Source organism: Octopus bimaculoides, chromosome 18 (genome assembly GCF_046866305.1).
Source record: "Octopus bimaculoides isolate indiv1 chromosome 18, ASM4686630v1, whole genome shotgun sequence".
In the NCBI taxonomy this organism is placed as follows: Eukaryota; Metazoa; Mollusca; class Cephalopoda; order Octopoda; family Octopodidae; genus Octopus; species Octopus bimaculoides.
In genome coordinates this window covers 41,141,214-41,168,674 of record NC_142945.1, presented here as the reverse complement: position 1 = coordinate 41,168,674, position 27,461 = coordinate 41,141,214, and the positions used below count along the sequence as shown (strand labels likewise).

General features: G+C 36.6%; 1 protein-coding gene across 36 annotated transcripts in view; it reads right to left on the bottom strand.

Moving 5' to 3' along the window:
• Nucleotides 1-5,526: 5,526 nt before the first annotated feature.
• The window catches only part of LOC106876975 (histone-lysine N-methyltransferase NSD2), a 110,093-nt gene continuing 88,158 nt past the window's right edge, over nucleotides 5,527-27,461 (bottom strand). For 35 of the 36 annotated variants that reach the window (XM_089366042.1, XM_089366054.1, XM_089366038.1 and 32 more), the window contains 11 exons: nucleotides 25,251-25,454; nucleotides 24,310-24,489; nucleotides 22,774-22,930; nucleotides 21,129-21,257; nucleotides 19,700-19,892; nucleotides 17,165-17,434; nucleotides 15,615-15,736; nucleotides 14,366-14,502; nucleotides 13,633-13,739; nucleotides 11,212-11,410; nucleotides 5,527-6,293 (listed from right to left, as the gene is read on the bottom strand). In XM_089366042.1, coding sequence (XP_089222168.1) covers nucleotides 5,683-6,293; nucleotides 11,212-11,410; nucleotides 13,633-13,739; nucleotides 14,366-14,502; nucleotides 15,615-15,736; nucleotides 17,165-17,434; nucleotides 19,700-19,892; nucleotides 21,129-21,257; nucleotides 22,774-22,930; nucleotides 24,310-24,489; nucleotides 25,251-25,454 — 2,309 coding nt within the window. In that variant the 3' untranslated portion in view covers nucleotides 5,527-5,682. Of the gene's footprint in view, nucleotides 6,294-9,710; nucleotides 9,748-11,211; nucleotides 11,411-13,632; nucleotides 13,740-14,365; nucleotides 14,503-15,614; nucleotides 15,737-17,164; nucleotides 17,435-19,699; nucleotides 19,893-21,128; nucleotides 21,258-22,773; nucleotides 22,931-24,309; nucleotides 24,490-25,250; nucleotides 25,455-27,461 lie in introns of all 36 variants that reach the window. The other variant, XM_089366071.1, reaches the window with a different exon arrangement.

Genomic DNA, 27,461 nt, shown 5'->3' with positions numbered 1-27,461 from the left:
TGATGATGACACATATATATTGATACGAAGATTAGCTATATTTTTGAATAGAATTGATTTTCGATCGATTTACTTTGAATCAATTTGATTTTTATTTTATTTTCTATTTGAAAATGTGGTTATGAAACATGTGTAGTCGTTTTATTATTTTAATATTTATTACTTTGTATTTTTATTATAGGTGTTTTTAGTGTATTTACTTATTAAATTTTTCTATATGTGACTGGATTTTCATGGATGAATTCAAGAATTGTGGGGTTTTTTTCTCTAAATTATATATATCCTCAGTCAAATCGTCCAACCCATGCTAGCATGGAAAGCGGACGTTAAGCGACGATGATGATGATGATATACATACATACACACACACAATGGGCTTCTTACAGTTTCCATCTACCAAATTCAATCAAAAGGCTTTGGTCAACCCAAGGCTATAGTAGAAGACATTTTCCCAAAGGTCCCACACAGTGGGACTGATTCCAAGACCATGTTGAGAACCCAGCTTCTTACCACACAGCCATGCCTATGCCTAAATGAAGAATTTAGTAAAATAACTTTTGTCCTTATTACAAGTGTGTTTGAAACAAAATATGAAATTTTGAAGGAAAGATTTAATTTAAATCGCTTTAACCACTTATGTGCAAGGTTATTCAGCAAGAAATTATGGAATTTTCTTTCTTAGACAAGATACAATCAGGGAGATAAGCAACCATCATTGAGCAACTGGCTGAAACAGCAAACATATACGCTGCCTTCATGTCAATTAATTTCGAAATTGTGAAAAATTCATAAAAATTACTTAGTCATAATTAATCTTTAGCACACTGCATTTTCTCTAGAATTGTTTCACCTGCTACTGTCCTGAAACTACAAGGGAGACAACTCATATGGCAACATGATGTACTTACAGCATGCTAAAGGTTAAAATGGTGTTTGGAACAATTAACACCAGATTTTCGATGATAGCATTCAGTTTACTCTGTCAAGTGTAATACTTATTTATTCACAATGTTTTGAATCAATCATGCACTATCCTGCAACTTCAAGATTTCAATGATGTAATTGTTTTGAAAATGACATTGTTGGGTATGTGTGAGAGGCCAGTTTGAACATAAAACAGGTAGAAATATTTGGGCTGGATATGGCTGACTTAACCCTTTAGCATTCAGATTGTTTTGAATTAATCATGCAATTATCTTGCAGCTTTCAGGTTTCAATGATGTGATTGTATATTTTGAAAATGACATTGCAGGGTAGGTATGATGGGCCAGAACCAGTCAGCTTCAACATACAACAGGTAGAATGTCTGAGCTGGATAAAAGCTGGTTTAAATGCTAAAGAGTTAAAACAAAAAATTTATATCAGAACCAGGGACAGACTCAGTCATTTTGGTACAAAATGTGTTAACACAGCGAAAACAGCCACTGAGGGAGTTTTCTGTGTGAAACACAACACACACACACATACATGCTCTGATAACACAACACTAAGGAAAATAAGGCCTTAAAAGAGTAACAATAGTTTATATATTTTTGTACATTTTTTTTTAAATTCAATTTTTATTCATTTCAATTTTTATTTAAATTCCTATTATTTGGAGGAATGAAAAAAAAAAAAGAGAAAGAGATAGGGACATAAAGGTGGATGGGGAGGGGTGATAAAAATGGAATAAAATGACAGATTCTGATTAATATTTTTGTGGTTGGCTGATGTGATTAAGAACAAGGTTTGAGTGACGTAGTAGCAGGGTTGCACTATACAGAATGGTTGATAACAAACACACACACATACATTCCAATAGGCAGACACATACACAGACAGACCTGTTGAAGGCAACTCTATCCAAGTAATAAAAAAAAAAAAATAACAAAATCATGGTGGTGATGGAATGGAAGATTGCAAATAGCGACCCCAGAAGGGGAGATGGGATAAACCTCAGCCTTGATTTAGAAGAATTGTTTAGTTTGTTTTAATTCTGTTTTTTTGTTGGGTTTTTTTTTTTAAAGATTATACAAAAAGACAAAGAAAAAAAAATGACAATCTCACCAGGACCCAACCACCCTGCCCAGTTTCACAAAACTTTATTTTACACTGGAATTTCTTACAGAAATAAACACTGCAATAATAATAATAACAATAATAACAATAATAATAATAATAATAATAATATTGGGAGTGATGAGAGTGATTATGATTATGATGATATTAACAGTAGTGATTTCCTAATATTGCTTATGTCGAGCCCAGCTGCATTCAGGATATAAAACTATAATGACCTAACTAAAAACTATGTCCTAAAAATCCTTGCCCCACCACCTCCATGAATAATAAAAGTAATAATCCTTTCTACTATAGGCACAAGGATTGAAATTTACATGGAGGGTGCCAGTGCATAACTGGTACTTATTTTATTGACCCCCAAAAGAATGAAAGGCAAAAAATGGACCATGGCAGAATTTGAACTCACATCGTAAAGCTGGAAAGAAATGTCGCTAAGCATTTTGTCTGATGTGCTAACAATTCTGCTAGCTTGCTGCCTTATGAATAATAATAATAATAATAATAATAATAATAATAATAATGATTTCAAATTTGGGCACACTGCCAATTTCAGGGAAGGTGATAAGTCAATTACATTGACTCCAGTGTTCAACTGGTACCTATTTTATTGACCCTGAAAGGATGAAAGGAAAAGTGGACCTCAGCAGAAGTGGAACTCAGAACATAAAGATGGATGGAATGCGACTAAGCATTCCCGCCCATCATGCTAACAATTCTGATGGCTCACCAATTTAATAATAATGGTAATAAAAATATTTAGTTGCTCGATCGGATGCGTAATTGCAGAGGGCATGAATGATGAAAGCACAAATGAGCTGAGAGTAAAACTAGGTCTAAAGAGGAATCAGGGGTTGTGTGTAAGAGGGATGACTGAGCTGTGATGGACTTGTGATGCATGTGAAGGATGACAGATGAGTAAAGAAGTGTCAAGTAATCCAAGTGGAAGAAACGTGACCAGAAGAAGAAACTCGAGGAAGATAGGGGAAGAAATGATGAAAGCAAAATCTCAGGGGGACTAAACCTTGTGAAGGAAATGACAAATGGTATGGTGAGGTGAGGCCCAGGGAAGAGCTGTCCCTACCCATGCAACAATGAAAGAGAACACAAAAATCGTTTTTTTTTGGGGGGGGGGGCATCATCAACATCTGGACATTACTGTTTCAAGTCCCAGGACTCATGGGGCCAGTTTCCATGGGACCAAAATCCCAACATTCCCCATGAGCAAGATGCCAGTTGAGTGATATGATATGAAATGAAATGTTTTGTGCAAGAACACAATGCACCAACTGGCCCAGGAATTGAGATCAACTAGGGCATGTGCTCGTGTGGGTTGGTAGATTAGAATTACTTGGATTAACTTCTGGAGTATGTTTCTTTGGTGAAGTGGGGGCTGAGATTAGTTAGGGATTTCCAAGATTGGTTGAAGGAAGACACAGGAGCCCTGGCTTGACTGCTTAGAACCGAGTGGACTTGGCTAAAAAGCAACATGAGGAGCTGGTGGTTGTGTTAATCCAAGCAACAGATTAAGTCTACCTAACCCTCTACCCACTCTAAATGCAAAAACAGTCCCTAAGAATGGGCTTCATCACAATTTCCATCAACCAAATTTCATTCAAATGCTTTGTATTGACCTTAGACTATGGTAAAAGACACTTGCCTGAGATGCCACGCAGTGAGATTGAACCACATGGTCATGAAATGACCGTAACCATACAGCCAGGCTTGCACTAAATAATTACTGGTATTTATTTTACTGATCCCCAGGAAATGAAGCATGAAGTTGACCAAGACAATGATTTGAGCTCAGAAATTAACACAGACACCAGTAAAATACTACAAGGTATTTTGATCCAGTTTGCCAATTCCTGATTTAGGCACAAGGTCAAACATTTTGAGCGGAAGGGGTTAATTAAGACCATTCAGCCACAGTATTTGACTGGTACTTGATTTTATCAACCCCAGAAAGATGAAAGGCAAAGGTTGATCTTGGTGGGATTTGAACTAAGAATGTAAAGAATGAAAACAAATACAAAAAAAAGGCATTCTTTCCAATGCCCTAACAATTCTGACAATCCACCAGCCCTAACAGTATTATTATTATTATTATCATTATCATTAATACAATTGTAATTACATTATGAATAATAATAATAACAATAATAATAACTATGTTTCTAATTTTGGAGGAAAGGGCTAGTCGATTACATTGACCCCAGTGTTCAGCTGGTTCTTATTTTATCAAGCCCTAAAAAGAAAAAAGGCAAAGCCAGCCTCAGCAGAAATTTGAACTCAGGAAGTGAAACCAGAAGACCTGCCACTAAGCAACTTGCTGTTAAGGATTCTGTCAGTTTGCTGCTTATTAATATTAATAATAATAATGATGATGATGATGATGATGATGATTTCAAATTTTGGCACAAGGCCAGCAGTTTCAGCGGAGGAATTAAGTTGATTACATCAACTCCAGTGCTCAACTGGTACTTATTTAATCAACCCCAAAAAGATAAAATGCAAAGTCAAACTTCAGCAGATGAAATACCACTGAACATTCTGCCCAGCATACTAACAATTCTGCCTACTTGCTGCCATAATAATAATAATAATAATAATAATAATAATATTGCTGTTGTTTATAATAATATAACTATTATTTCTGAGGAAGAAATAACCAATTGAAACTGATCTACAATCATTGCTTGACAATGTTGAAATGCAAAGTTGACCATGAGATTTGTACTTAAAAATAGATGTAACTAAAATGCCTCACCATTTTGTTGCTGCTCCACCAATTTCTGCCAATTTACCACCCACACAATGAGAACGATAGAATATATTTAAAAAGAAGAAAAAAAAAACAAAACAAAATATGATAGGAATGATTGTTGGTGAGGTATGTTTTTACTTTTCTTAAAATTTCAGCCACTGTTTACAACAGGTAAAAAAAAACAAAAAAAAACGAAAAAACAAAAGGATGAATTTTTTAGAAAGAAAAAAAACAAACAAAAAAACATATTTCTGAAGCTGATGTGTTCTGAAAGTATGAGGGGGCAGAAAAAAAAAAGTAATGGCTGTGGAGTGATGGGAAACGGGATTGGGGGAAGAAAGGGAGAACATAAAATAGTTTCTATTTAAAATTTCTCTGGGGGAGGAAAAAGAAGTATTAAAATTTTATTTTACATACAATAATAATAATAATAATAATAATAATAATAATAATAATAATGGCGATGATGATGATGATAATAATAATAATAATAAAAAATAAGTCATTTTGCTTTCTTCCCTTTTTCTCTGGTGAGATTCTTTACAAAAACCTGACAAAATCTAAAGGGATGGAGAGAGAAAGAGACAGAGTGAATTGGGGGTAGGAGATATATATATAGAGAGAGAGAAAGAAAGAAAGAGTGGGGAGTAGCAAAGAAGATCTCCTATCCACATAAACGCCACACACTTTTTTTAACTCGATATTTATTATTGAATATGTTTGTTGTAGATGGTGGTGGTGGTGGTATTTTTTTTATTTATTCTTTATATATATATATGTATATATATAAAAAAATAAGAGATAGGAATCAAGGAGAGTGGAGAGAGAGAAAAATGCATCCCCAGAATAGGGTGGGACTACAGGGAGGGTAAATCTATCACTAGGCCAGGAAATTCATCATCACTATCATCAAACATAGGTGGAATGGCCAGAGAGTTGTTCTCTGTCTTTTTACCATCAACCTGACCAACCCCGGAAGAAGAAGAAGAAAAGTTTTTGGAGCCCTCAATAGCGACACCTTTCACCCCCTTATCATCACGACCCCGCCGACTTCGCTTACCACAAGCCTTGACACTTCTCTCGCCATTTGCTGTCACTGCAGCTTTATTTAGTTTGGTGTTTTCATTCAAGTGTATCTCGAGTTTGGCGCCAAGAGCACCAGTTGCCTTTGTGCTCTTCATTGTATCGTTACATGTTCCGTCAACACTAGCTATTTCCCTCTTCTCTGACAACGGGCCGATTCCGTTGGACAGCACCTTGTTCTTGGAAGGCTGTTTCAAGCCGTTTTTAAACTTGGATGACTGTTCTAACATGACATCTTCGTGATCATAGCAAACATCTCGCCCCTCCACCGTGTGGATGTTGTTTTCAGCATGTGCAGTGCAGAAGGAATTGGGGCAGTCAGAACACAGTTTCATAGACTGCTTACCGCAGACATCACAGTGGTGCCATGGACATGTCCAACGACCTGGAAAAGAAAGCAGAAAAATAGTTTCGTTATTTACATGCTGCACAAAATTCTTCATCATTCTGAAAACTTAATCAAAAATGGATCAGAAAAAGGTTAACCCTCTAGCATTTAAGCCAGCCATATCCAGCCAAAATTATTCTATCAGCTTTATGTTCTAACTGGCCAGATCTGGCCTCTCACACCTACCATACAAACAATCACATCATCAAAATCTTAAAGCTACAAGATAATGCAGAATTAATTCAAAACACTGTGAATAAATAAGCATTACATTTGACAGAGTAATCTGAAAGCTAAAGGGTTAAACCAGGCATATCCAGCCCCAATATGTTTTATGTTCAAATTGGCCTTTCACACCTACCCTACAATGTCATTCTAAAAGAATACAATCACATCACCAAAATCTTGAAGCTACAAGAAAATGCATGTGACAAATTCAAAACAATGACTAAATGAATATTTCATTTGACAGAGTAATCTCAATGTTAAACAGTTAATCATTTGTAGCTGGTATTTTACTTTTTGACCCCACTGGCTACTGTATTTGTTATCTACAATTCCCAATTGTTGTTTCAACAATACCAGATTAATCAACCATTATTTCTATATATATTATTAAATACTGAAGATGGTGAACTGGCAGTCGTTAAGAGAGTCAGACAAAATCTCATGCAGCATTAATTTCAGCTCTTAATGTTTTGAGTTCAAATCCTGCTAAAGCCAACTCTGCCTTTCATCACTGGGGCAATACGAATAAAGTATTGAGACCAAAGTAACTGACAGACCTTGCCACCCTTCAAAATTGCTGACTTGGTACCTAAATTAGAAACCATTATTCGTCAACTAATTGGTAGCTATATATTTCTTTCTTCTTCCTTCTTGCAGGAATGGGTAAAAACAATAAAAAAATTATTGGTCACTAAGTAATTAGACAATTTAACTAATTGCAGGTTTTTCCCCTAAAATTTGTAGCTTACTTATTAACCTAACAATGCAATAAACATCCCCAATAATACCAATCTCAGAGATTTGAGACAATTTTATAGTGAATTTTCTATATTTTAGGAAGCTTTTTTTTTAAAAGCATTTGTTACATGAATATAGCAGACGGGGTTGAGTAAACGAGAAATAAAAATACACAACAATAACTAACACTATTAGTTGTAGCATGTAATTTTTCATAAAATGAGAAACATTATATAGCATAAAAAAATTAGCATGTTGCCAGCAGTTTTCTTTACAACAATTTTAAAAATTGCTGTTGGCTTGGGTCTTCTGTTATTTAGGACAATATAATTTTAGTTCATTGTACAGGAGTAGCTGTGTGGTAAGTAGCTTGCTTACCAACCACATGGTTCCGGGTTCAGTCCCACTGCGTGATACCTTGGGCAAGTGTCTTTTACTATAGCCTCGGGCCAACCAAATCCTTGTGAGTGGATTTGGTAGACAAAAACTGAAAGAAGCCCATCATATATATATATATATATGTGTGTGTGTGTGTATATATATATATATATATATATATATATATATATATATATATATATATATATATATATATATATGTCTGTGTGTGTGTGTGTGTGTGTGTGTGTGTGTGTGTGTGTGTGTGTATGTCCCCCTAGCATTGCTTGACAACCGATGCTAGTGCGTTTATGTCCCCGTCACTTAGCAGTTTGGCAAAAGAGACCAATAGAATAAGTACTAGGCTTACAAAGAATAAGTCCCGGGGCCGATTTGCTCGACTAAAAGCGGTGCTCCAGCATGGCCGCAGTCAAATGACTGAAACAAGTAAAAGAGTAAAAAGAGAGAGAGAGAGTACCAAATATATTGATTTCAAACTCTGGTACAAAGCCAGCAGTTATAGGGGAGGGGTAAGTTGATTACATCGACCCCAATGTTCAACTGGTACTTATTTTATTGACCTCTAAACGATGAAAAGCAAAGTTGACCCTGGCAGAATTTGAACTCAGAGCATAAAAATTGACAAAATGCTTCTAAGCATTTCACCAGGCATACTAATAATTCTGCCAGCTCACCGCCTTACTGTATCAAATATATTTAACTACCATATTTTTTTGACATGCATCGAATTTTTTACACCAAAATTTACAGCCAAACAAAGTTAGGTCAACTTAAACACCAAAACAACTTTAGAAGACCAAAAATTCCATGTGATATGCAGCAGTATTTGAGAAGATAGTGACAAAGTTTGAATGCTTACACTAAACTCTATGTCATCAGCGTGTATGCCAGAAAATACAGTATTATTATTTACAACTTTACAAGTTTTAGTATATTTGTGTGATTAAGAAGCGTACACTCCCAACCACATGTATTTAGATTCAGTCCCACTTCACAGCACCCTGAGCAAATGTCTTCTACTCTAGCTCCACACCAACCAAAGCATACCACTGAAAAGTTTGAGCTGAAGGTTTTTCAAAAGCCTAACAGAACATTATGAGTGTCTTGGTAGAAGATCTGCCAAGTTCCTTCAAAAATTTAATGCAGACACAATTATTAATCATTATAAAAATCACACCTAACCACACACACAAACAGAAAACACTACCCTCCTTTTTGTTATTGTCTATGATATGTGTTGTGTCGATGCCCCCAAGCGAAGAATTAGGATCGCCCAAGACATATAAATAAAGGTAGTTTGGCCGTGGTAGGAGGAGTCGAGTGACTGTTGAGTAGCTGACGAGGAGCAGTTGAGTAGAGATCATCCGAAGGTGCTAGAAAGTGGTAGGTTGAGACATAACAATATGTTATTTAGCATAGTTCATATGGTTGAATGCCTTCCTCTCGCTAATCATTTTACAATGTTGAAGCTATTTTGTACAGTTTTCAGTTTTACTTGGTGGGGAACAGCCCACAGAGCAGCAACTGTAAGGCTGTCTTCCTACCATTACCTCAGTAATCAGAGAAAGAAGAACACATTATTCATGGTACTGCCAGAGGAGTAAGGACGAAATATCTAGCAACCTCCTTTTCTGAAAAACCATACATAGACATAAATAATGTATTGTCAGACCAAGAAGAGCATAAATATCGATCAACTTGTGGAAGATATTAGATATCAGGTTGAAGATATGAAGACTGCTATGGAATATCAGGACATCTGGCATGGGAAGGGTTGCATTGGTTCAGTCAAGTCACTTCACAGGATAGATAGATCCAAAACTGCAACCTAAAGAGTGATAGCGTTTACGAACAGGAGATACTGATTAGCTACTAATTTTCGACAAAGATGAACTGAGTTTCACAATGGAGTCCTGCTTCCACATCAGAGACAGTGCTCCCACCGCCACAAACACACACACACACACAATACTGGAATGCAACCAACAAAACCATTGAAATAACTAACAAAAACTTTCACGCAAGCAAATTAGTATGTAACGGTTTTACCTTTCTGATACCAATCCATCTGAGACCATTCTTTGTTCTACAACACAAAATTCCCACTTTAAATGTTAAATTCATGTTCCAAATACCAGCTTCACCCTTTCATTACCACATTTCTGTGTCAATACACTGCCTTTGTTTCAATTAATTTTGAAAATAATGAAGAATTTAGTAAAACAACTTTGCCATTTTTTCAGAAACTGACATTTGGAACATAACATGAAATTCTGATGAAAGATATTTAGATTTCTCTGAAACAGGGAGTTTGTATCACAGAACCAAGAGTGATCTCGGACAGGTTGTTATCAAAACGATTAATAAAAACAACTAAGGTAATGTATGAAATATTTTGTTATTTTCAAAAGTAACTGAAGACGGCATATTTGGTCAGAAATATGAAAATGAAAGGGTTACAACCTCAACTCCACAATGGTGTGCTCTGTTCAGTCTGTATATGCTATTGCTACTACTAAACTGGTTACACACCACTTCCCCAAATCCACCATCACACACACACTCACTGATATTCAAGATGTACATCATCCATATCAATCTCATCAGTTTCAGATGGCACACACAAAGCTCATAAGTTTTGCCCCTATTCCTCTCTCTCTGTCAGTAATATATCCACATCACTATTGTTTCACATCAACTTTTTATGATGGTATGGGTTAGAGAGATTGTCACAGACAGTAAGAACTGAATCAGTTCTTAATGCTATTGCTTCCTAGCAAGGTCAGGAACCACATCTTCGACCAGGGTGTATGAGGCGATGGGTTTGGGTGAAAAAGTATTATGCATCTCTGTAATAGAAACAGGACTAGAGGTTTTTAACAGGTTTGTGTGGGAGTTCTGATTGTGAGAGAGAGATGTCAAAAAGTTTAACATCTTGATACTTAACTCTTTTGACACCAAATTGCTCAAAACCTCCCACAGATCTATGATACAAACTTCCCATTTTAAAGTGAACTAAATTAAAACCGTCCATAAAAATTTCATATTGATTTATGTTCCAAACTCCAGTTAAATAACAATTAAGTTATTTTACTAAATTCTTTATTATTACCAAAATTAATTAAAACAAAGGCATTGTATTTTAACAGGAGTTCATTAAGAAAAGGGTTAATCCAGCAACTGACAACTGGCATCAATATACCATATTTTCTAGCATACACATGGAATTTTCCAGCCAAACAAGGTGGGTTGACTTATACACCGAGACAAATCTGGAGGACTAAAAGTTCCATGTCAAATGCAGTAAAATTTGGAAAGATAGTGGATGATGTTTGAATGAACATCTTACAATCTATACAAACTTCAACTTATATGTCAAAGAATACAGTAACTAAGAGACCCTGAAGGTGGAGCCCAAACACAGCCACAGTCAAAAATAATAAAATAATACAATTTCCTGATTTTACTCATCTTGGAAGGTTTTGAAACAGCATGAGCACTGTCCCTTCCTCTTTAAAACATATATTAAAAAAAAAAAAACCCTACTCACCATGGGGTGGCTTAGTCAAGCTCAAGCACTGCAGATGGTAGACTTTAGGGCACTGTGATTTGTCACACATGACTAGTTCACCACCCTCTCCACATCGGAAGCACTCGTCTTCATGTTTCTTCAAGTCAGGTCGGCCTTTTTTACGTTTCTTTTTCTTCTTCATATCTTTTGCCTTTTTATCGGCTTGATTTATGACTGACTGAAAATAGGAAGAAGTAATGTCATTCATCAGTTGACAACAATACTGCCAAGTCTAAAAACATTCTAAATCCCTTCTGTCCTTTTTCCCAGCAACTAAATCTTCCTCAAATCATATCCTACCATCTAAAAAACAACTACAATTGTCACTCATAAGTAATGACACTTTGTTGCAAGCACTTTTCACTAATTATTATTGATTCCTATGTTGTCACAAGAAGTCATAGATACCTTCTCAACCCAGAAGAAAATCAATAATGTGACAGCAGGAGGAAGAGAAGACTGCACCAGCACTTTTAGATTAGATACTCGTTTCAATTGGATACAGAGGAGCAATGTGAAATGCACAAGGACACAACACACCATTTGGTCCTCAAACTGTTTACATAATTTAAAATTAAAATCTGAATTCTCTATTTTTAAATGTTTAATTAAAAACCAAATACAAAAAGATAAAAATATAAAATAACTAGAAAAATATAAAGCAAAAATTGAACTAAAAAATAAAAAGGGAGTCAGGCCTCTTATTAACCCTTTCATCAGCTCATCACCCACAACAAAACTAAAAAATATCATCTATGCCAGTGCCACAAAAACGCCCATGCCAATTGCTATGTAAAAAGCACCCAGCACACTATGTAAAGTGGGTGGCATAAGGAAGGGCATCCAGCCCAGCCATAGAAACCAAGTCAAATCAAACTGGAATTTGGTGCAGCTCTCCGGCTTGCCAGCTCTGGTCAACTCATACAATCCAGACATTAGATGATGATGGTAACTGTTCCTTTCACCCTTTCAATGCAGCACATGGATATATCCGCTCAACATTTTCTTACTGTTAACTGTGGAAGGTAGTTTTATCCCATGGCTTTGAAAGAATCTCTCTTATGCTGTGAGAAGCAGAGTCATCCCAGTAACACATTTTACAAAAGACAATTTTTTCAAATTTTCATCAAATATTTCTCTACAGAACAAAAATCAAATAATTTCGGTGGTGGATCTGAAAACTATATCTCCTACAGGAGATATTGGGAAAGTATTGCAGATGCAGAAAACACCAATTCTATTTTCTTCTTTGTTTGGTTGATAATAAACATTGGGAACGACCATGAAATTTAATTACACAGTCAAAATGGTTAAAGTACCATATGTCATGAATAAAGAAAAGGTAGTTTTTCCCACCTCTTCATTTATTTAGTATTTCCCTGTTTTTTACAATGGAAATTACGATCCCAAGAAATAATTTTAATTTTTCAAAAATCTCACTATTTTCTACACTACTGCCTGTGTTTCCACCTCCTGTGAGTTATGAGGTTTTAGCTATTCTAAAACGCCTCCCAAGAATATACACTACACCTGCACACACACACACACACACACACACACACACACACACACACACACACACACACACACACAGACCATTAAGCAAATTCCAGTTCAGGAAAATACCCACCGATTCAACAAATGATGAATATTTTATAACTGAAATTAGCCAGTTGGGGAAACTCTTAAGTCAGGCATGGGCAACCTTTATCAAGTGGGCCATCTGAGACATGGCTCATTATCAAGTGGGCTGCACTACTACAAAAAAAACAAAAAACTCAAGACAATTTTTAATAGGTGTGCCATACAGAACGTAACATAGGCTGCAGTTTAACCACAACTTCTCTAAGTGATCACTGAATCTGCTGAAAACAAGAGCTGAATCTCCCACAAATCGTCAAGCACAGGATAAAGATCCTCTTCGGTCATTCCTGACCATGGAATTGCACCTAGAAAGTTCCTCTCTGAGGTACAAGTCTGGACAAGGTTGTCTATGGATAACCAGCATTCACCCATGCATATCAGCCTCCCCTCTCCACACCACCGATGTTATCCAACAGCTGAGTGAACATGGAGCAACATGGAATAAAGTGTCTCGCTCAAGAACACAACACACAGCCTGATCCAGGAATTGAATTCACTACCTCCTGATGTTAAGCTCAATGCTCTACCCATTGAATCATATTAGAAATGAAAGGATACATTATGTTTGAAAAAGATATGGCACAACCACAGCTTGGATACCATTCATAGGTCTGCTTAATTATAAGTAACCTATGATTAGACTAAACAACAACAACAACACGTGAGAGGCTATTTAATGGATTACTGCCACCACATCGCATTTCACCCAAAGTAAACCAAGGAAATTGACAAACAAAGTATAAAAATGTTATCAACCTTAGGACGGACACCCAGAAAGCCACTGCAATTTGGGGCACCACAGGCACAGATCTTCTTCTCATTACCGAGACAATCCAAGTTGTAATTAAATGTCAGCTCTGAATCTGGATAGGATAGAAAGTTAATTAATCAATTAATTATGATCAGAAAAGCAATTGAAGATATATGGTAAAGGACAAATCAAAGAGCAAAATAGACAGAAAGAGGAGAAGACAAGACAGAAAAAGGCGGGAAGCTGGCAGAATCGTTAGCACGCCGGGCGAAATGTTTAGCAGTATTTCATCTGCTGCTACGTTCTGAGTTCAAATTCTGCCGAGGTCGACTCTGCCTTTCATCCTTTTGGAGTCGATTAAATAAGTACCAGTTACGTACTGGGGTCGATATAATCGACTTAATCCGTTTGTCTGTCCTTGTTTGTCCCCTCCGTGTGAAACCCCTGGTGGGCAGTAAAGAAATAAGAAAAAGGAAGAGAGAAGACAAAAAACAAGAGGAAAAGAAAGGAGAGGAAAGAGAAGAGGAAGAGAGAAAAGAAAAAAGAGGGGGAAAGAGAAAAGAGGGGAAAAGAGAAGAGAGTGATGAGAGAGAGAGAGAGAGAGAGAGAGAGAGAGATAGGAAGGAGTGGATAGAAGAGAAGAGGGAAAAGCTAGAAGGATGAGACAAAAGGTATCAGGAAGCAAGAGACAGAGCTGGTTGGAGAGTTGAAATTTTTAAAGAGTAGAACATTACTTACTAGCTGGGATATCATGTAGGGAAAACAAACCAACTCTGACATCACCATTAACCATCCACTTCTGGGTTTCACAATTTGGTTGACAGCTATGATTCATAAAACGAGATAAGTTTCCTTTTGGTCCAGCATCAATTATTCTGAAAGAAACACACATGATAATTTATTGTCACTTTAAATTGTTTTCAAGTCCAAAATTCCAATATCATCATTGTCATCATCATTTCAACATCCACTTTTCCATGCTTCCAGTGGGTGGATGAAGTTTACTGAAGCAGATTTTCTACAGCAAGATGCCCTTCCTTTCACCAATTTTCACCTGTTTTTTCTAGCAGATCGGGCAACCACATAGACGCTCGTTGACTTACCACCAAAAGGTGATGCTCATTGGCAGAATTGAACCTATCTTTGCTGTCTTCATGAAAGATTCATCAGATATGTTAGACCAGAGACAGACTACTACAACTAATTATAAACTAATCAACTAAACTGAAGTCTACTGTTTTATTTTCAACTTTCTTCACTGTTTTCCAACTCTTCACCTTTTCTTTTAACCAAGACATTAATTCACTCTATCCTCCCCCATCTAACTCTTAGGTCCCCACCACCACGTCTATTCACACTCTGAAATTCTATCCATCTTCCCCCCTCCTCAGTCTATTCCTTCACTCACTCACATCAATTCTTTTCTCTCCTTGTTCCCAACTCTTTCTCTTCCTCTCAATCACCTCACACCACTCCTCTTTCTTACAACAAAGTAACAATACCACATTGTCTGTCTGTCTGTCTGTCTGTCTCTCTCTCTCTCTCTCTCTCTCTCTCTCTCTCTCTCTCTCTCTCTCTCTCTCTCTCTTCCTCAGTCCCACACAAAGAGTGAAGTCTGAAATATCCTCTTCTTTGCTTTTCAATGACAACTGATAATTCTCCTACTGGCCACAGTAACAGGCAATCAATTAAAACAGACTACCAGGAGACGGCTACTAATGAAGCTACATCAGCTAGAAGGAAAGTACCAGTTAAGCTAGATAAGTTAGACGGTATAAGGCAGGCTAATAGTAAAAGAAACACCACCCCAATGAAGCAAGAACCCTTCGATACAGAAACAGGTTACCAATAAGGCTTGATAAGAGACAGGTTACCAATAAAGCTTGATAAGAGACAGGTTACCAACAGAGCTAGATCAAAGACAGACTGCCAATGAAGCTTGGGCCAAGGCAAGTCACCAGTTAAGACTGCTACAAAAATTAGTTACCTATTTTTGTCAAGTGTTAACATGTAAAAGTTAGAAATATTATCTTCATGTGCTTTCCATATTCTCTTTTTGCATTCTTCTTCATCAATTAGGTCTCCAACATATTCATTGACAAACTGACCCTGAAATAAGTAAAAAATATTACATTGTATATATACATACAATACACACACAAACATCATAACAGCACACAAAACACCTACCTGCTAGAAAGTGGAGTTAAAATCCATAACTCCACTTTCTAGCAGATAGGCGCTTCATGTGCCCTTATGATAAATATAAATTTTACAGGTATGGCTATCTAAAGCTATTTAATGCCTACAGCCACCTATATTATTGTTGTTATTGATTTATATTTACTGCAGATAGTAATATCTTTATAAATAATCGCTTTATTATTCACATATATATATATATTCATATATATATATATATATGGACACACACACATTAATAAATCAACATCATTATTCTAACATCTGCTTTTTTCCATGGTTGCATGGATTAACTGAGACATAGTAAAAGTAGTACTCCACAACCAGACAACCTTCCCATCACTAGCATTTACTTGTTTCCAAGTAACACATTTACTTTCTTGGATTTTCACACTATAAACTGGTGAATGGCCAGACGTTTTCTTTTTGTTTTGTTTTGTATGGCAAATGCATACAGGATTCCAAAGCACAAACATGCACAAATGCATATACACCAATACCTATACATAATGCATGTGTATGTATATACAATATACATGTATGTTTATATATATATATATATATATATATATATATATATATATATATATATAAATATATATATAAATGTATGTATGTACGAGGGGGTGCAGAAAAGTTTCTGGCATTTAGCAAAAGAAAATACAGGAGGATCAGTTACTTATGATTTTATTCAACATATTCCCCTCTTAGATTCACATACTTAATGCAGTTCTTCAATTTTTCTAAGCCCTGCAAAAGAACTCAGAAGGTTGGGCCTCCAACTAAGCCTTTCAAGATACCCTTAAAGCCAGGAACTTTTCAGCACTCCCTCATTAATAAGTATATGTATGTGTGTGTGTGTGTGTGTGTGTGTGTGTGTGATTATCATTATAAAAAAACGTTCCTGTTGACTGAGATTGCAAGATTAACAAATGATTTGTTCAACAAAGTCAATGAATATCATTATCTTGTCACCAGGTTAGAATAACAACATAGGTTGGTCCCTAAGGTTGAAGAACCAGAGGTGGCTAGGTCATTAGATTCAACTCACTTCTAGCACAACACTGAACAAAATCAAAACAGTAAAGATCCTGCAACCAAAAAGAATATTCTTATTTCATGTGTTCAAATATAACGGAAGCTTTTCTCTCTCAAAAATTTCCTATAAAAGAAAAGCAAGAGTGTTCTCTTCCAAAATCACAAACACCTATTCATTTATCAAGAAAATGCAGTCTGTACAATTGTCTGATATATTTGAGCACATGAACAGTATCAGATTGGCATTTGATAACAGAGTTTCATATATCAAAAACCTAAATTAAAAAACTCACTCACCTTTTTAATATCTACATTTGTTTTTAAGCCCCATCCGCGTGTCGAGGTCTTTGCTGGCACTGAATCGGGGTAGAGGCGTTTGGTGAAACGTTGGTTTTGGCAGCGTTCTCCTGCCGGGCACACCTGAGGATGACATTCATACATCAACATCCGGTTGAGGCACTCCGTGTCCGAACCACATGGATTGTCCATGTCTGGTCTGCATTCACACCGTGGAATCTCAGACAGGTCAGCTTTGTGGATTTGGACATTACCGACAGCAAGGTTTGTCTGCAGGAGACCAAGACAATCAAGAATTAATAAACATTCAAGAGAGAAGACTGCAATGGTTTGATCATGTGATGCTTATGGATGAGGATAGTTGCATAAAGAAGTGCTGAGTTCTAATTGTCGAAGGTATCTGTAGAAGGGGTAGACCCAGGAAGACATGGGACAAAGTGGTGACAAAGGATCTTTGGATGTTGGACCTCACTGAAGAAATGACAAGGAACTGGGAAGTGTAGCGATTTGCTGTACTTGATAAGACACATCAAGGTAAGTCAAATCACTGTCTTCCACACATACAAGCTTGTCCTTTGAGGAGTCAGTGCTGCATAAAAAGCACCCATGCAGGTGCTGCATAAATGCACCTGTGCCACATAAAAGCACCCATCACATGCTGTTAAGTGGTTGGCATTATGATGGACATCTGCAGAAGCCCCATGCCACAACAGACAACCGGACTCCGGACAGCTCCCAGCTAGTCAGACCCATGCCAAACTGTCCAACTCATGCCTGCATGGAAAGCAGACATTAAACGATGATGATAATACTATACAGACCTTCTGATCGGTCTACAGAGATAAGAGGAAACACATACTCTAACTACAGAGAAATACAAAGAAATAGCAAGAGCTAATATTAACGGGGAGTCAATGCCAATTAATTCCATCATTAGATTTACACCTCTACTTAATAAAACCTCAATAATTAAATATTTTGCATAAAACCCAGCTAAAAAGGGAAATCAACACAATACTATATTAGAACTGTTAATTTCAAATTTTGACACAAGGCCAGCAATTTCAGGGCAGAGGATAAATCAACTACATTAACCCCAGTGTTCAACTGGTACTCATTTTATCAACCCCAAAAGGACGAAAGGCAGAGATGACCTCACCGGAATGTGGACTCACAATGTGAAGCCAGACGAAATGCCACTAAGCATTTTGCCTGGTATGCTAACAATTCTAAGCTATATTAGAAATATTAAGAACTATATTAATGAAAGGTAAATTATACCTAACTCCTTTGATATTCCAAATATCATGACATCATTATAACAATGAATAATATTCCTACGCACACACACATTAAAACATGTAAATCTTTAACATGAGCATATAAATCTTTTCTACTATAGGCACACAAGGCCTGAAATTTTGGGGGAGTGAATTAGTTGATTACATGGACCCCAGTGCTGAACTGATACTTATTTTATCGACCCTGAACGGATGAAAGACAAAAGTTGAACTTGGCAGAATTTGAACCCAGAAGAAAATACTGCTAAGCCTTTTACCTGACTCATTAACAATTCTGCCAAAGCTAGCAGGGGTATTTTTATACCTAATGACATTATTATCACCCACAAATGTGTCAAAGCAGACAATGAAATAATAACAAAACTGAAAACCTCAAATCACTCCTCCTCATCTTAAAATAGAAAGAACACACTAGACAATAATGATGTGCAAATACACAGAATCACCATGGCTGGAAACATCTTTGATCATAGGTTTGTCTGAACAGGACTCATTAGAGGACAATAATTATTAATTAATAATAATAATAATAAAAAGAAAAGTAAATACAGAGATAATAATAACAACAATAACAACATGATTCCATTATCCCCACTCCACCCATCCACCAACACACTCCTTTTAACAACAGGAGTTCAAATGGAATAACAGTTGTGGAAATCATTACAAAGGTGATTTTCAAAATTTGAATGAAACACAAAGTCCTTTAAGTATCATCATCCCAACACACACACACTTGTTGGCACTCCGTTGCTTACGACGTCGAGGGTTCCAGTTGATCTGATCAACGGAACAGCCTGCTTGTGTAATTAACGTGCAAGTGGCTGAGCACTCCACAGACACGTGTACACTTAACATAGTTCTCGGGGTTATTCAGCGTGACACAGTGTGACAAGGCTGACCCTTTGAATTACAGGCACAACAGAAACAGGAAGTAAGAGTGAGAGAAAGCTGTGGTGAAAGAGTACAGCAGGGTTCGCCACCATCCCCTGCCGGAGCCTCATGGAGCTTTAGGTGTTTTCGCTCAATAAACACTCACAACGCCTGGTCTGGGAATCGAAACCGCGATCCTATGACCGCGAGTCTGCTGCCCTAACCACTGGGCCATTGCGCCTCCACATACACACACACTTACATACATACATACATTCATTCATTAAGAGTTACACACTGGTGACTAAGTCCGACAACACTCAACATTTGTGTGTGTGTAGGTGTGTGGTGCCAGACTTACTTTAACAAATTTAAATGGTGCCGGTTTCTTCCCAATTTTTTCATTTTCCAATTGATCCCGGTTCTCTTTGGCTGCTTTCCACAATTTAAATGCTTCCGTAGCTTCACCAATTCCTGCCCGAAATATTTTCGCCAAACCTTTCGTTGCTGAAGAATCTTTACTGCCTTTATCACCTTCTTGAAACAGAAAAACTCTGGAAAGAAACAAAACAATGTCGACAAAACATCAATATAGTAAATGGCCATTATTGCATGAATTTTGGAAACATTTTTTTCATGCACAGAATATCTGAAAAATGGAATAAACTACCCACATCAGTTGTTAGCTGTCAGGACTTGCTGGAATTCACCAACAGTATACCTGATGCTTGCCACTTTTTTAAATTATTTTAATTTTTACATTCACTGTTCGCTTCTTGTGCTTTTTTCTATGAATTGTTCATCCAGTTTTGGTTACTTTTTCTGATGAGTTGTAGTGCACCTGGGCACTGTATAGAATAAGTTCATGTTATATATATAAATAAAATATTCGGTAATTATATTTAGCACTGTAGAACTATTCTTGTCATCATCAGCATCACCATTGAACATCCATTTTCCATGCTGGCATGAGTTGGATGATTTGACAGGAACTGACAAGCCAGCCCCCAGCTCCAATGTGTTTTGGTGTTTTCTATAGCTGGATGCCCTTCCTAACACCAACTACTTTACGTGTACTAGGAACTTCTTATATGGCACCAGCATCACGGACATCAGCCAGCGTACAAGCAAGACACTTCAAGCGTAGCAGGAGTAGTATTGAGGGACAGAAACAGGTGTCTTGCTGTAGAGGAGATACATAGCTGCCCTAGTTGAGATAGAAAGAGGAGAAGAGAGGTGGGAGAGAGAGAGTAGATGGTGGTGAAACTGTGACAGAGCATACCTCTAAGTTACAGGAAGATGAATATAAGTGAAGTGGTACAGAAGGTTGGACAGGGTGGGTCAATGGTATTTATATTTACTACTGCAGAAGTCTTCGCAAGCGGAGTTTAGTGTCCTACCCTTGTATCAACGGTAGTCACAACTACCATTGATATTATGACTAAAAGTTTCAGTAAGAAACTCAAACAAAAACATGTGATTAACCCTTCAACTGTGAAATTAAATTTCATGGTTATTCCAGCAATTATGCTAAATATGTACCAAAAAAACAAAATTAGTGTTTTCTACAAGTCATGTATGTTACCTCAATAAACTTGATATATCTCAACGAAAAATAGTTTCAAACATGACATTCCTAAACAAAAGACAGAGTGACCACAGTCTAATGAGTGAAACGAATAAAAGATAAAAGAATACCAAGGTAGACAAATTTGGTCACATGGGTGGAGAAAAGAGGAATCAACAGACTCCAAATCGGGAAAAGGACACCAGATCACTTAATCACTTACCTAGCTTGGTTTGTCCAATAGTAATCATGGGAACCAAAAAATCGCACAGGAAATTCTCCAATCTGATGCGGCTTCTGTTGAATATTCATTGGAACATTTTTCGGATGACAAATTTCGCCTGGCCACCATCTACGACGTTAGAGAGATGAAAGACAACAATAATGAAACACTGATCACCTTCATTAAATATTGTTCTTATTATTACAACAAACATTATTTATTATGATGATTATTGTGTTCTGAGTCAGGACAGCAACCTTGCAGAATTGTTAGCATGCTGGACAAAATGCTTAGCAGCTTTTCATCCACTTTTACATTCTGAGTTCAAATCTTGTCGAGGTTGACTTTTTGTCTTTTATCCTTTTGAGGTCAATGAAATAAGTACCAATCAAGTACTGGGATCAATGTAATCGACAAGCCCCTTCCCCCCAAAAAATTTCAGGCTTTGTGCCTATATAGAAAAGGTTATGTTTTAGAGTCCAAATGCAGTCAAAGTCCACTTTGCCTTTGATCCTTTTGGGATCAATAAAATAAATATCAGTCGAATACCTGTGTCAGTGTAATCGACTAACCCCCTCTCTCTGCACCCAAAAAATGTCAGGTCTTGTGTCTATAGAAGAAAGGATTATTATTATTAATAATAATAATAATAATAATAATAATAATAATAATAATGCAAGCTGGTAGAATTGCTACTGTGTCAGACAAGATCCTTAGCAGCATTTCTTCTGGCTTCACATTCTCTGTTCGAATGCTGTTGAGGTTAACTTTGCCTTTCAATCTCCTGGGGTCAATAAAATAAGTACTAGTTGACGTAACCAAATAGCACCCCCCACCCCCTCACAAACCCAAACTTTCAGGTCTTGTGCCTATAATAGAAAAGGTCCCTGAATAGGGGTTGTTTAAGGGATGATGAACAAAACGCCCATGTTTCCAAAAGGTGAATTATCCAAACCCTAAAGAATTCCTCTCAACACTGGGCTATGATGCTCCCCTACCACTTCTGCTCGTGATCAGAGATGCACATATATGATCAGCCACTAAGGAACATGCCTGACTAATTATGGTCAAGCAACCAACAAGCAAATCTGTGGTGTTGAGCAGAATATTTGCTGTAGCCCACCTTTTATACCAAGACAAAACAATGTACACAATAACACTTCCAATCAGAGGAGGAGGAGAAGAAGAATTTATTTATTTACCTTCTTGCCAATGCCAACTTTGTTTTTCAACCTTTCAGGGTTGGTACAATAAAGTACCAGTCAAGTACTGGGATTGATTTAATTGACTTGGTGTGAAAGAGAGAGGTGGGGGCACCTTTAAAGCAGAGACCTGTCTAAATGCAAGCATGAGGGCGGACTCCATTAAATGCAACCAATGTACCTGGTGAAAGTGCTAAGCCAGATGACAAGTTATGCCTCTTATCCAATTAAGGCATGAAAGGATTTCAAATCAGAATGCGAAGTTGAGTAAAATGTAATCTCAAATATCTGACCATCAACAATGTATTTTATCCTTTTCTCACTCAATTATAACAGTGACCTACCCTGGTGTTTTGTATCAAATTTTTCACATGATACATAAATAAAAATGACATTATTATAACTAAAATAGAATGCATATATAAATATATTGTTAAGTTTACCTATAGTTGCCAACTTTGACCCAAACTATATCACCATAAAGAGGCTTTTTGCCACGGGCACAATCCTGACAGTACCAAGTATCTTCGGAACAGTTAACATTGATGCAATCAGGGTGGAATGCAGCTGGGCAGCTATCGCAGCATAGTAGGGTACCTCCTGCAATGGACAAAGAGAAAACAAAAATTATTTTATTTTTTCACCAGAATTGCACACTACATCAGACAGGTATATGTGAGTGTATACAAATATATACATATATACACACATGTTTATTCAAAGCTGAAACTTCCCTCTGTCACTACTCTGAGTTCTATGTTTCCATTTCTCACAACATAAAATAAGCTGTTAAAAGTGGATGTATGATACCTCCGTCCATCACTATATAATGATGATGATGACAAGTGTTGAATGGGGATTTATTTTGAAGTTCTTAACTGCTGGATGCTCTTCTTATCACCAACCATACCTATTTTTCAAGTTAAAGGATTGGTGGGGGTCATGATGTATAAAGGTAAAGAATTTAAACATCAGCAAGAAACCGGTGTTCTCAAACAGGGCCCTTTGCACCCAAGTTGTATAGGCATTTCTTTGTCACTCTTACCATCAGAAATGCAATAAATCAGTGATTGGCTCCTTAGAAACATGTGGATTAATAACAGAAACTGCCATGTAAGTTAAATAAACACAAATATTTGTGCCGGTGGCATGTAAAAGGCACCCACTACACTCTTAGAGTGGTTGGCGTTAAGAAGGGCATCCAGATGTAGAAACACTGCCAGATCAGATTGGGGCCTGGTGCAGCCTCCTGGCTTCCCAGACCCCAGTCGAACCGTCCAACCCATGCCAGCATGGAAAATGGACATAAAACGATGATGATGATGATTTGCTAACCAATTCCACTGTGAAACAGAGGTGAAGACTTGTACTGTTTTGCTTGATGAGGAAAACTGGAGTAGAGAATTAGAGATCACACTCATAGACAACACATTGACTTGTTTCTAGGTATTTATGAGAATCCTAAGAACCATTTGGTTAATTAAGATCACAAGTAGACCTTCAGCCAATAATTAATTTGAAGAATCAAGGCAGCAAGCTGGCAGAATGGTTACAACACCAGGCAAAATGCTTAGCGGCATTTCATTTGTCTTTACAGTCTCAATTCAAATTTCGCCAAGGTAGACTTTGCCTTCTATTCTTTCAGGATCAATAAAATAAGTACAAGTTGAGCACTGGTGAGGTCTATGTAAGTGACTTATCCCCTCTTCCAAAATTATTGGTCTTATGCCAAAATTTGAAACCAATTAATCTGTAGTTGACCCAGTACTAACATCACAAAATAGAACCCGGAGTTATGTGGTTATAAAATGAACTTCTTAAACATACATAAGGCCATATAGTGTCATCCTATAAAAAAGTGAATACAATAGATTGTTGTTAACAAGAAAATTTGATGAATTTCAAGTTTGTGCAAAAAGACACAAAAAAAGAGGATGAGGATACAAACAAAACAAAAAAAAAAAAAAATTGTTGTTTACCTAAATTACAGATAAAACACCAGCTAACGTTGAAGTGTGTTGGAGTCTTTTTGTTCTTTGGTGGCACAAAATGATTACTACAGATAATATTGTTGCCAGCCAAGGTCACACTTCCAGCACCAATACAGAAATCTCCAACATGGTAGGCAGTTGGGCAGCGTAAACATCGACACAAACGACCTGAAAAATAGCAGAACAAGTAAAAAGGTTAATTAAATAATAATTATGATTCTTTTTACATACGTAGCTAAGTAAAATCATGGTTGTCATATCCTCTATTTTCTTTCTCTCAGCTGAGAGGCCCTAGTCTTGCAAGCTCATGTGCTGGTGCCACCTAATGGCAACTGTGTCAGTGCCATGTAAAAGCAAATATGTCACTGCCATGTAAAAGTGCCTATGCCACATAAAAGCACCCGTGTTTAGTGCTATCTAACAAATCTAACAAAGCCTTGGTCAGCTTGGGGCTACAGTAGAAGACTCTTGCCCAAAGTGCTGTGCAATGGCAGTGAACCTGAAACCAAGTCCGTTAGGAAACAAACTTCTTAACTACATGCCCAAGCCAGCACACACACACACACACACACACACACACGTAAAACTGACCAGGTGAAACATACAAAACACATGCATGTGCACAGAGAGATAGATGAAACAAAGTAGCTTCTAAATGATACCTATACATGCTAACATAATAGCCAAATCTACCTCACATCACACTCTATCTTACAGATGAGCAGACATAGTGCACAATGTATATCGAGATACACTATGACTAAAACAAAAAAGAAAATGGAAGTCAAGACTGGAACAGTTTTGATTAACCTCACAAATCATGCTGAGTCAGTGTTAATCACACTGACCTGGGCATTACTCAATGCTGATCTGCAGGTTAATCAACCCCAGAAAAATATATAAAAAGGGCGAAAGATAACTGAACTTACCTTTAGATGCTTTAGGATTTTTAGAACTATTACTGTCGGCGGAACAAGTTACACAGACGTGTAGAGGGCAAGTGAATGATTTGCTTTCAGCCCGTGTGAGAGGATGCTTTCTCACACATACGTCGTGATAAAACCTGCCACATTGGACCACCGAACACTTCTTCACATCTCCTGTCTGTTTACAACAGAAACAACGGTGTGAATCTAAAAAATAAAAGAAAAAAAAATCGCAATAATAATAATAATAATAATAATAATAATAATAATGGTTTCAAATTTTGGCACAAGGCCAGCAATTTTGGGGTAGGGCATAAGTCAGTTACAATGACCCTAGTGCTCAACTGGTACTTAACTTATTGAACCCAAAAGGATAAAAAGCAAAGTCAACCTTGCTGGAATTTGAACTCAGAACACACAGACAGACAAAATGCTGCTAAGCATTTTACCCAGGGCACTAACGATTCTACTAGTTTGCTGCCTTAGTAATAATAATAATAATAATATAATAATAATAATAATCCTTTCTACTATAGGCACAAGGCCTGAAATTTTGGTGGAGAGGACTAGTCAATTATATCGATCCCAGTGTTTCACTGGCACTTAATTTATCAACTCTGAAAGGATGAAAGGTAAAGTCAACCTTAGTGGAATTTGAACACAGAATGTAGCAGCAGACAAAACATTTTGCCTGGCATGCTAATGATTCTGCCACATAACCACCTTAATAATAATAACAATAATAATAATAACAAATGGACAAAGGAAACAGGCATAAAACCTAGTTTAGTGTAGCTCCAGAAAACAGTATTATTAGGGACTACTAGGATACTTAGGATGGTTCTTGTCATCGAAGGTTACTTGTTGTAGCCTGATGGTAGGAATTTTTTCCAACAGTCTAATCTGTTGTGCATATATGAAATAATTATAAAAATAATAATAATAATGGTTCCAAATTTTGGCAGAAGGCCAGCAGTTTTGGGAGAGGGCTAAATCAATCACAGAACGTAAACTCAGAATAATGCCACTAAGCATTTTGTCCAGTGTGGTGACAATTCTGCCACCTTACCTTGCTACTACTACTATTACTACTACTACTACTATTACTACTACTATTACTATTATTATTGATGATGATAAAAATAACTGTTTCTGATTTAGGTACAAGGCCAGCAATTTTGAAGGGGAGGAAGATAGTTGATACAATCAACCCCAGTACATGAATTATCTACCCAGTTCAGTTATTACACACTCTCAATTTACTCATTTAAATGAGTTACTTATTAATGTACACCTGTTTAATTATAACAATTTATATGCACACAAATACATGAGAAGATTACAATAACTAAGACATCCACAAATTCACACACACCAATAAATAAATAAAAACAAATATAAGTACACAGTCATACAAACAGGCACATAAACAAATACACAAAGACATTATATAATACATCATCATTATTTTAACATCTACTTTTCCATGCTTGCATGGGTCTGATGGAGTTATTGAGGTAGATATTCTATGGCCAGATACCTTTCCTGTCACCAACCCTCACCTGTTTCCAAGTAAGATAGCATTCCCCCATGGCCAGACATGTTATTGTTAGAATACTGGTAATGAATGACATTTGTATGACAGTGACAATCATTTTACAACTATCATATGATGTCAAAGCAAGGAATCACAAATACATGCATGCATGCATACATACATACATACATACATACATACATACATACATACATACATACATACATACATACATACATACATACATACATACATACATACATACATACATACATACATACATACATACATACATACATACATACATACATACATACATACATACATACATACATACATACATACATACATACATACATACATACATACATACATACATACATACATACATACATACATACATACATACATACATACATACATACATACATACATACATACATACATACATACATACATACATACATACATACATACATACATACATACATACATACATACATACATACATACATACATACATACATACATACATACATACATACATACATACATACATACATACATACAAGCTTCTCAATTTCCATCAATCAAATCCATTCACAAGGCTTTGATGAGCTCGGATCTATAGCAAAAGACACTTGCCCAAGGTTCCACATAACAGGACTAAACCCAGA